This window comes from Oratosquilla oratoria, chromosome 41 (genome assembly GCF_046742065.1).
Source record: "Oratosquilla oratoria isolate Oo_2021 chromosome 41, ASM4674206v1, whole genome shotgun sequence".
NCBI lineage: Eukaryota > Metazoa > Arthropoda > Malacostraca > Stomatopoda > Squillidae > Oratosquilla > Oratosquilla oratoria.
In genome coordinates this window covers 27,537,291-27,549,696 of record NC_134817.1, presented here as the reverse complement: position 1 = coordinate 27,549,696, position 12,406 = coordinate 27,537,291, and the positions used below count along the sequence as shown (strand labels likewise).

Genomic DNA, 12,406 nt, shown 5'->3' with positions numbered 1-12,406 from the left:
CAGGTGGGACCAACCAACTGCTTACATAAACTGCAACACTCTGCAGTTTCACTGAGCACAACAGCAGTTCCAACCCCACCTTTGAATAAAAGTGGAGGAGAGGAGGGGGTCCAGAGTGAACCTGAGAACACCGTACCAGAAACTGAGGAAAAGATGGAGGTAATGTCTGACTGAAAGGAAATATTGTGATAGATCGTGTCTGTGGTGTGACATTACCATGAACTAGATAAGTGAAAGTTTGTTATATGTAAGTATGTTGGAAAAAATGCTTCATGCAGCCTACTTGTGCTCAGACTAGGCTCAAGAACTCCCTTTGACACCTTGGTCCCTATTTCCTTCTCCTTGAAACATAAAGATAGCTGATAACTGGTGACCGCTCTCCTACTTCTTTCAGTTGATAACAGAGAAACAGTCTCATACTAAAACTATGCTGACATCAATCCAAGGATTCTTCTCAAGAAAGGCCTGAGGACTGAACACCAGACATACTTTAAGTTCGGGCACACAATTTTTAGGCCTAAGTACACTGAATGAATGTGACTGTGATGACAATCTTTCTCCTTACCTAGCATAAATGATTCACATGTTTTTAACTGCTGACCTTTATCACTTGTTTCTTCAACTCTGCCTTTGGCTCTGGGTGTTTCCAAGAAGCATTTAAAAACATAAGAATAAAGGAGATTGCAAGAGACCATAAGACCTACACTAGGCAGCTCCATATCCATTACCTTCTATCATCCCTATCCATAAGATTATCTAACCTCTTAAGGGGGTACGCGACACCTGGGGGGGTGAATTTGGTCAAGATATGGCATTTTTCAAAACTGTGTTCAAAATGTTCGTATACCACTTAGAAATAAATCCCGACAAATAATTTTCCAGCCGCGCGCAATTTAAAGGTCCTGGGTGAGATTTAATGACACAGATTTAAAGGCGCAACCCACACTAGAGGGAGGCGTGCCACTTAGGACCTTCAGGCGCAGCGAATAACGTTGAAATTTGATTGAATTTACCCTCGCCCAGTGTATCAACGGCCAATACGATTGTGGAGGGGAAGGGAAGAAGGTGGAGGGAGAATATTTCGCCAACTTTGTGCGAAACTAAGCGTTAGTTCCCGGCTAGCTCTGAAAAGGGAAGTACGCATGTCTCATGAGCTCTCATTGCAATCTATTACTTTAGCTAGTACATATTACTCTTTAGCACAGTCATCATGGGTAGCAAAAAGAACAAAAGAACATCACAATACAAAAAACAGCAGTTAAAGATGGCAAGCAGTCAAAGACGACTAAAGATCTCACCACTTCTCACTCCACCACCGCCCTCACCTGCACCTCTGTGACGGTGACAAAGGTAAAGGACAACATTAGACTAAACAATTCAAAGAGGAAGATTAAATCCAAAGAAGAAAGCAAGAGGAAAAAGATCAAGGCTATACAGGAAGAAGAAAGAAGAAGGGACATCATATGATGCTGGAGGGGGTGCCCTACCAACATAGATTGGCGAGGGGAATCTGATGAGGAAAGAGAAGGCGCCCACTACTGGAAAATAAAACCTCTTTCCAATGATTTAGATACCCTGAAGACCCCCAGCAGAGAGGTTTCATATGAAGAAACTGCCAAAGGTGCAAAAAAGCAAATTATATGATGTTGTCGTCTGTGCGTCGTCACTACTGTGACATAATTATACTTAAGTTTTTCAGTATTTAAAGTACTTAAGTACTTATAATTAAAAAAAAAGCGTAGACTCAGAGGTGACTTGATACAGGTCTTTAAGATTTTAAAGGGAATTGACAACATCAAAAGTGACCAAATTTTCACATTGAATGAGAATCAGACAAGAAACAATGGTCTCAAACTGTCCGGAAATAGATTCAATTTGGAAGTAGGTAGAAACAACTTTGCCAACCGTGTAGTTAATGAATGGAATAAACTTCCTGCACAGGTAGTGCAATGTAGTTCAGTTCGAAGCTTTAAGAATCATTTAGATAAATACCTAAGTAAGATGCTGTAATTATTATAATTTATGTTATATTATTTGTTTTTGTTTTGTTATAATTTGTCTGTCTGATTCATTTATTATTAGTTATATGTCAATTTATTATCATTTACTATTTACCTGTTTGTTTGTTATTCAACTATACCAATGCATTTATTTATGTATTTTAATTGTTATTTACATTGTTATAGTTTTAATTTATTATTAATTTTTTTTTTTTTTTTTTTTTTTTTTTTTTTTTTTTTGCATCCGACCTAGATATGGATCAAAAGGTCTCCTGTTGGCATGCTTTGCCTTTGTAATCCTTTGTAAAAAAAAATATGTTAATTTTTACTGTACTTATTGTATAATAAGAATTAAGCCATGAAAAAATCAGTCAAATTGGTGAAACTATAAGCAAGTTACAGATATATTCATATTTCAAGTTGCCATATCTCCGTTCGATATTTTTCTACTTTTTTTTAATCATAAAAAATCTAATATACATCAGATTTAGATGAAACTTACAGGGAATATTACTTTTAGTAACTGCTAGGGCCGATCGTTCGAATATTTTGAATAGGATGAAAGAGTTCGGAGTAATAATGGAAACGAGCAAAAAAAAAATTTTTTTCACGATTTTTGCCAGACATTAAAATTGAAATGCCTGTATGCAAAAGTATAAAGGAAATTGTTCAATTACTCAATGACCGGCCCTAGGTGTGCCTACTGACTAATCATAGCCAAAATATAAAACAAATTGGTCCACGTATTATGGTGCTGTGCACTTTTAAATGTCGCTACTGGTATACGTACATGTGTACATACATCATTCTGCTTCACCTAAAATGTAGGCAATATGGATACCTATTTACCTGAGAAGTTTCAGCTCTTTACTCTAAATAGTTTAGAAAATGACCTCCAGGTGTCGCGTACCCCCTTAAGGGAGTGTCACATTGCTTTATAGAGTAGGTGACATTAAATTTTCAAATATGTATTTAATGAACTTGGGTTACCCCTTACATTACTGTATAATTCCTCAGGGTATTGTGTTCCTTCCATGTATATATAAGGCATAGTGAGCTCTAGTGAAACTCTACTTAACCCCTTCCATACGGTGCCGCACACGTAGGCGTCATGGACTTAGATCTCGGTGGCAGCAGCCAATGCCAGCCGTACGACGTGTCGTAATAATACTCGCATCATAAAATATAGTCACCGCTTATATCGATCGTTCTCTCTTCACCCGTGAATTTTGATAACCATAGAAAATGCGATTACAAAAGAATTAGAAAGAATGTCATTATGGAGGGGCGACTACAATAAATATAATCAAGACGCCGATATGGCAGCCTCGCGAATACACTCGCTCCCCATGACGCCTACGTGTGCGGCACCATATGGAAGGGGTTAATGGAAAATCCTTCCACATTCAGCTTGGTATGAAATGAAAGCTTAGAGTCTGGGGAACAAAAATTATTGAATACATTTTATCAAACTAATACCTCTGATTTTTTATTAATTTGTTTCTCTGAATAATTAAAAAATGCTGCAAAATTCAGGTTTCATAAAAAAAATCAAATTTCTTTTATTTTCTTACTGTAGAAAATAAAGAGCATGATGTTTTCTTTCAAATGAAACAAAAATGACAAAGATCCATAAAGAACAACCAAAGATATTACAACAGAAAGAACAAAAACATAAACTTTACAGGATGGGGGGATTTAAATTTTGCGACCATTTGTTTGATGAGGTGTGAAGTGAGGGTGAGTGGTATGGCGAGGGTGGAGGTGTAAGGTGGACATGGCTACTAGATGCTTGCAAAGTACTGGGTGCAGCTGTGCTGCTTTTCTCCTCTTGTTTCTTGTTAATTTTTCCATGATCACAGCAACAATACAGGGCGAGGAATCAAAATTGTTGCATATGGTGAGAGCGCCAGGAGTGATGTCACCTTTGACCTTTTCAAGAGTACTGATGCCCTTTCCATTGTGGGGTATGCTGGTGGGAGAAGTTGCCAAATACCTTAAGTACAATTCTGTAGTAAAAAACAAAATAACTATAGAAATATTTATGCTATTTCAATATACAGGATGTTTTTTTATGCAATAGGGTTGCCAGAGGTTGCTAATATTTTATCTATTTTATGCTGTATAAAAAAATAGAAATGAAATACAGTTTTATAACTTTGTATGAGTGTTGTCACCATCATAGAGATTCTTTTGAAAAGTTTACCTAAAATTCACTCGTGTACCAGAATTTTTCAAATGATCACTTCCTTAAAACAACCAATTGTTTCAGTGCTCACTAATTGGTTACTAAGTCTATTCCATTTGTCAACCATTCTATTACCAGTTCTTGTCTATACTACCTATCTTGATCATGAATGTTGGGTAGATGGAAACCATTAATTTCTGCCAAAAAAAAACAGTGTTATTGGATGTTAAACATAAACTGCCTCAGCAATTCTGGAAGAGTTTTGTAGTCACATAAAACATTTGATTGTTGTAATTTGGTAAGTTATGACATTGATTTTGAAGACCATCAGGTTAAGATGTGTACATTTTACCCAAACAGGAGATGATTCCACCTGCCAAATTTGACTGGAGTTCTAGTGGCTTGACGAATCCATTGGAGGGCCCAGGTAAGCTGAAACAATTTATATATATATATATACAAGTCATTATGACAAATGGAAATAAGCTCCACCCTTGGGATTCAAACTCTTGTATGAGCAACTGTTTCTTGCTTAAGAAGTCCATGTTTAGCATGCATAGGGAATTACTTTTCGTATATTTTTATTAATTATTTGCCAGATGTAGGAAATGCCTGTCTCAACTGGCTGTGGTTTATCTTGGAGGGGGGCATCAAAACATACTTCATACACATTTAAACCCATTTAATGCCCATCCCATGTTCATGTTTAATTTTTCTCCACCAATTTTTCTTGCCCCTTTGCCATATAAGACTCCCCAATACCCTAACCATCTGTGAAGGTAAATGCCTGTTGCATTTAATCACTCTAATGCAAAGATTATCTTCAAGCAGCAATCTGGACATTTTATTCACCCACAGGAAATTTTCTCTGCTTCAAGGTTGACTGCTAAAGGCTGAGACTAAAATGTTATGTAACCATATTTGCTGCAAAAAAAAAAAAAAAAAAGTCACAGAATAAGAAACGAGAAAAAGTTTATTTTGCCTTACGGGATGGAAGAGCCCAATTTTATACACCAGAAATTGTATGAATCCTATTATTTCAAAATGTGAAAGTATAACAGAGCTTCAGGTTAGAAAATGTTCTACATTTTACTGTAATAACCAGTCAAAGAGGTGCAAATTTGTGTAAAGCTATGTTGCACTGAAAAGTTACAGAATTAAAAGAAAAATAACAAAATGCAAGTATATTTGACAGATGAAACAAATATAACAATTTGTAGAAAAAGATACTTCTTTGAGTTTTGTTACCACCATCATTCAAGGATACAGGTGGTCTTTGTTTACTTGTTTTTGATATTTTGACACTATTCATTGTCTTATTTCAGAGTTTATAGTCTTCAGTTATAGTTTTCATATATTTATTAATTTATTAATTTTTTTATTGTACCTCCTTGTTGTACTGCCTCTGACCCAGGGTGACAGGTTATATGCAGGAATGACCTGTCATCCAGGAGGAGCCAAGATGAGAGAGAGAGGCAGGGAGGGATGGTGAATGGGGGGTGGAATAGGTGGTAGTGGAATTATACCTGTTGACTTTGGCTACCTCCCATGGAAGGGGGAGAAAGCTTTTGGTTTATGTATGTATGTATCATTGCTCCTTTCAAATAAAAATGTTTTTGTTGTATATTAATTTGTACAATATCTGGAGCATCTTTTAAGTCGTCAGCTGGGAGCATGTTCAATAGTATTGTGGCATAATTATTAAGTATTCTATCACCTGTCATTTGACAGGAGTGTGGTTCAGACTTTAAGTGTTTATTTGAGATATGTCTAACTCAAATATTGGTAGATGTTTCAAATAGTCGGTCAGTCTTTTAAACACTCAGGTTTACCAGGTCTTGTTACTTTGTAAGTGAGAAGGCATATCTTATATGGAATGATTCTCACTTTTATTGGTAACCAGTAGAGGAAGTTATTCTGTCATGTAGACTTTTTTAAGTCAAGTAGCTTTATTTTGCATAATTTGTAATCTTGTCTTATTTAGTAGTCAGATTTTGAGATTATAGGGTTATTGAAAGAATGAACAAGAAAGACTAACAAAGAATGTGGAAAGAAGTGGATGGAGTGAACTTGGAGGAAAAAGTCAGGGAAAACACGACAGCCTAAAGGGATCTTCTCTTCTTCATTTTGAGGAGATGAGGAGAAGGGGGTGGGGGTATCACCATACAGTGAAAAAAGAGTGAACTAGCTCTGACTGTTGGACCTGCACTGGAGGAGCTGTACTTAGCTGCATTGTAGTAGAAGGGATGGTGAACGGGTTTTTATTTGTTTATGATGTGAGGTTTATAATGTTCGTGATGAAAGGATTAAGAGGGGAGAACAGCATTGTAGGCGATTAAGAGGGTATGTAGATAAAAGTTTTGCAGTAAGACGTATGTGTGAGAAGTGTTTGGCAAATAGTAAGGATGTTATTTGTGGTTTTATGAGTTTGCAGAAGGTGTAGAACAGGGTTGACACAGACATAATGGAGTATGTTGCAGATGTATGGGATAGGGATATTGATATCTATTGGTAGCAGTCAAAAATTTTTGCATGAGTAATACAGCTTGCCATAACTTTGGGCAGCAGATGGGTTTTGCGTGGGTGTGGGATTTGTGAAAGGTGGGTGTATGATTCAAATTGCCCTCCCCCTTCCATATATGGAGTAAAGGGCCTTATGGTATGTGTATGTATGTATGTAGTAGAGCTCGTACATTACAAAGATGTAAATGGTTTGAGGCAAAGTTAGGCCTTTCTAGGTTGTGTAATGTTGTTATAGTTGTTCAACATGTATATGGATGGGAGTGGGAAGGGAGGTAAATGCAAGAGTATGTTTTACTATTCTAGTTTACATTAACCAATACCTTATTGTCTCTGATTTCTTTGATAAAAAAAATTGCAGTCCCATGGTAACTGACAGTAGTCTTCAGGTCCTCCATAGATCTATGGGGAGAAACTTTGGACTTCTGCATGTGTTGTACTGGTGTGGGTTTGTTTGTATGTCATGTAATAGTTGGTGAAGGATGGGGATGGAAATATCAATTGTTGGTCCTCCTTATGTGCTGGGAAAGTAGTGCAGGTTGATAGAGGGAAATCTTGGGCTTCCAGAGACCAAATGTCAATCTCTCATGTATACATCACTTGGTGGATGCAAGGGTGTTGATGGATTTTGCAGGAGGATGGTGGTGTGATGACCTTCCAAGTTACCAAGTCTGCTTGACCACTTCTTGCAGGCACTCGTCATTTGTCCCAGTTTATAGTAATAATGAGGAGAAGTAAACATGCTACAAATATAAAATGTGCAAATGAGTAGAGTAGAGCTGACTTTTTTCATATGATTGAAAATTTGCTTCACAGGATATGTGAACAGTACCTAGCATATAGTAATTTCTATGAAATTCGTAGGAAATTTAGGTTGTCACCAAAATGGGTACAGTTGTACTAGTTACTGAGATTTAGTTTGGATAATTATATAGTTATTGGTTAAGAAGTTAAGGCAGAGTCAGTCACCCCTTTTACAAGGGGGAAAACTATTGATGTATTATATATATACACACACATAATAGCTTCCCACACAGAGTTATTGATGTCTGGAATAAACTGAATGGAGAAACAGTGAATGCCAGAACTATACACGATTTTAAGAATAAACTGGATGTGGAGAGATACAAAAATGGGTCACTACGAGCATAGGTCTCATCCCGTAAAATACAACTAGGTAAAGACACACACACACACACACACACACACACACACACACACACACACACACACACACACACACACACACACACACACACACACACACACACACAAAAACAGAATATCAGGAAAATATACAATTGGAACCAAAGAAGTAAAGAAAGTAGGATCCGAAAAAGATTTGGGAGTAATTATCACGAACGACTTGTCCTATGATATACAGATTAACAAAATTGTCGGGGAGACTTACAATTTGCTAAGATCAATAAAAGTGGCGTTTACATACTTGGACGAAGACATGATGAAAAAAATATTGGTTACATTGATAAGGCCTAGATTAGAGTATGCAGCGACATTGTGGTCCCCCAGTACCAAAAAGAATATAAAGAAAATAGAAAGAATCCAAAGAGCAGCTACAAAAATGGCACCTGCACTTGCAAACCTATCATACAAAGAGAGATTGGCTAAACTGGAGTTACCGACACTGGAGCAAAGAAGAGAGAGAGGTGACCTATTGACCATCTACAGAATCATGAAAGGCACAGAGGTACTCGATAGTGAGAACTTACTTAACTGGGACAAAAGAAACACAAGAGGACATGGAAAGAAAATAAAAAAACATAGCTATAGAAGAGAACTGAAGAAAAACAGTTTTCCTCATAGAGTTTTGGACACTTGGAACAAACTGGACAATGAAATAGTATGCGCAAAAACCATTCATGAGTTTAAAAACAAACTAGACACTGCAAGATACAAAGGCAGGACAACACGAGCATAGCTCCCCTTCCCGCAAAATACAACTAGGTAAATACATAAACACACACACACACACACACACACACACACACACACACACACACACACACACACACACACACACACAGAAACTATGCCAAGGAAACATAGAATACACAGAAGATTTAGAGATGGCCGAAGTCATGAACAATCACTTTAAATCTGTTTTCACCAGAGAGAAAATACCGAATTGTGACATAGACAAAAACAAGAAATCTCCCCTCATGAATGAGTTTACAGCATCACTAAAGGAAATATCAGAACATTTATCAAGGCTGGATGTCAGAAAATCACATGGCCCGGACGGTATTGCAAATTGGATTCTAAAGGAGTGCAAAGAAGAACTAACAGACAAAATACACATCTTAATAAACAGCTCACTCAAAGAAGGAAAGATACCCGAGGACTGGAAAAACGCTAACATTGTACCAATACACAAAGGAGGAAACAAAGAAGAACCCACCAACTATAGGCCAGTATCACTAACAAGCACCATTGCCAAAATTTGTGAGAAAATAATCAAGAATAGATGGGTAAAACATCTGGAAGACAATGACATATTAAACCCAAGACAATTCGGATTCAGACAAGGAAGATCATGCTCCACAAACTTAATATGCTTTTACTCAAGACTAATAGACATAGTGCAAGAAAGAAATGGATGGGCTGATTGTGCATTCCTAGACTTGCAAAAAGCCTTTGACAAAGTACCACACAGAAAACTACTAAAAAAACTGGAACACATAGGAGGAATACAGGGAAACCTACTAAAATGGATAGAGGACTTTCTGACTGGTAGAAAGATGAGAGTAGTGCTCAGAGAAAAATATTCAGACTGGAAAGAGGTGATCAGTGGAGTACCGCAAGGATCTGTGCTGGCACCAATAATGTTTGCTATCTATATGAATGACATGGATGAGGACGTGAACTGCTACATGAGCTTCTTTGCCGATGACGCCAAACTGCTAAGGAAAATAGAAACTGATGAGGACTGTGAAGCACTGCAAGAAGACCTAAATAGGGTATGGAACTGGAGTCAGAAATGGGAAGTGGACTTTAATACGAAGAAGTGTAGCATAATGGAGTTTGGAAAAAGCAAAAACAGAATATCAGGAAAATATACAATTGGAACCAAAGAAGTAAAGAAAGTAGGATCCGAAAAAGATTTGGGAGTAATTATCACGAACGACTTGTCCTATGATATACAGATTAACAAAATTGTCGGGGAGACTTACAACTTGCTAAGATCAATAAAAGTGGCGTTTACATACTTGGACGAAGACATGATGAAAAAAATATTGGTTACATTGATAAGGCCTAGATTAGAGTATGCAGCGACATTGTGGTCCCCCAGTACCAAAAAGAATATAAAGAAAATAGAAAGAATCCAAAGAGCAGCTACAAAAATGGCACCTGCACTTGCAAACCTATCATACGAAGAGAGATTGGCTAAACTGGAGTTACCGACACTGGAGCAAAGAAGAGAGAGAGGTGACCTATTGACCATCTACAGAATCATGAAAGGCACAGAGGTACTCGATAGTGAGAATTTACTTAACTGGGACAAAAGAAACACAAGAGGACATGGAAAGAAAATAAAAAAACATAGCTATAGAAGAGAACTGAAGAAAAACAGTTTTCCTCATAGAGTTTTGGACACTTGGAACAAACTGGACAATGAAATAGTATGCGCAAAAACCATTCATGAGTTTAAAAACAAACTAGACACTGCAAGATACAAAGGCGGGACAACACGAGCATAGCTCCCCTTCCCGCAAAATACAACTAGGTAAATACAACTAGGTAAATACACACACACACACACACACACACACACACACACACACACACACACACACACACACACACACACACACACACACACACACACACACACATGGCGCTGTGGTTAGAGCTCTGGCCTGCCACTACGGAGGTCCGGGTTCGATCCTCGCCCGGGGCTGAAATAATATCAGTATCGCAGCGCTGAGGGGTGTTACTCCAACTCTCGTGGGCGGGGAGTTGGGGGTGTGTGTGTGTGCAAGGTCATAGCATTACCCATAGATCGGACCTACGAGCTCTGAGCTCTCTTCCAGGAGGGAAATAGCTGTCGATCACGAGTCCAACACGTGATCCAAAGACCAAGTGAATACACACACACACACACACACACACACACACACACACACACACACACACACACACACACACACAAACACACACACACACACACACACACAGAGTGATCGATGTCTGGAACGGACTGAACAGTGAAACAGTAAATGCCAGAACTATATATGAGTTTAAAATTAAACTGGACGTGGAGAGATACAAAAACAGGTCACGATGAGCATAGCTCCCGTTCCATAAAATACAACTAGATAAATATACACACACACAGGAAGATCATGTACAACGAACTTGATCTGCTTCTTCTCTAGATTAATAGACATAATACAAGAGAGAGATGGTTGGGCAGACTGTGCCTTTCTGGACATACAAAAGGCATTTGATAAGGTACCACACAATAAACTAATAAGGAAGATAGAATCAATAGGTGGCATCAGAGGAAAATTATTGGAATGGACGAAAGACTTCCTGACTGGGAGGAAAATGAGAGTAGTAATTAGAGACAAATTCTCAAATTGGGAAGAAATGATAAGTGGTGTCCCACATGGATCAGTACTGGCCCCGATCATGTTTGCTATATACATAAATGACATGGACGAAGGAGTAGAGTGTTATATGAATTTCTTTGCAGACAACGCAAAAATACTAAAAAAAAAGTAAAAACGGAGGAGGATTGCAACTCATTACAACAAGACTTGGACAAGATCTGGAAATGGACTCAAAAGTGGGAAGTGAAATTCAATATCAAGAAATGTAGTATAATGGAATTTGGAAAAAATAAAAACAGAATATCGAGAGATTATAAAATTGGTGAAGAAGAGGTCAAAAAAGTAAACTCTGAAAAAGACCTTGGAGTGATGATCAGCAAAGACATGACACCGGATAAGCATATTAATAAAATAGTCGGAGAAACCTATAATTTATTGAGGTCAATAAAAATGGCATTTGCCTATTTGGACGAGGAAATGATAGAAAAATAATTTAACTACACTAATAAGACCAAAACTCGAGTATGCAGCAACACTATGGACACCCAGTACCAAAAAGAATATAAAGAAGTTAGAAAGGATACAAAGAGCAACAACAAAACTGGCACTAACTCTTTCCAAAATGACATATGAACAAAGACTGTCCAAATTAGAATTACCAACTCTGGAACAAAGAAGGAAAAGAGGAGACTTACTATCTATAGAATTATGAAGGGAATGGAAATCTTAGATAAGAATGACTTATTGAAATGGGACAATGGAAAAACGAGGACACAAAAAGAAAATAAAAAAAGATAATTACAGAAGAGATTTGAAAAAAATAGCTTCCCACACAAGAAAGACGGTTATAGAAGAGCTGAAAAAGAACAGCTTTCCACAGGGTAATAGATGTTTGGAACAAGTTAGATGAGAAAGTGGTGTGTGCAAAAACAATACACAAATTTAAGAATGGTCTAGATAAAACGAGGCATGAAGACGGGACACCATGAGCATAGCTCCCCTTCCCATAAAATACAACCAGGTAAATACACACACACACAAATTGACATATGAATAAAGATTGGACAAACTTGAACTTCCAATTCTGGAACAAAGAAGAGAAAGAGGAGATCTACTAACCATCT

General features: G+C 37.5%; 1 protein-coding gene across 8 annotated transcripts in view; it reads left to right on the top strand.

Annotated features, from left to right (window-relative positions):
* Positions 1-12,406, top strand: part of LOC143021075 (uncharacterized) — a 54,826-nt gene that overhangs the window by 26,526 nt on the left and 15,894 nt on the right. For all 8 annotated transcript variants that reach the window (XM_076178325.1, XM_076178324.1, XM_076178318.1 and 5 more), the window contains 2 exons: positions 1-159; positions 4,549-4,615. The exon at positions 1-159 is cut by the window's left edge and continues 105 nt beyond it. In XM_076178325.1, coding sequence (XP_076034440.1) covers positions 1-159; positions 4,549-4,615 — 226 coding nt within the window. The remainder of the gene's footprint in view (positions 160-4,548; positions 4,616-12,406) is intronic.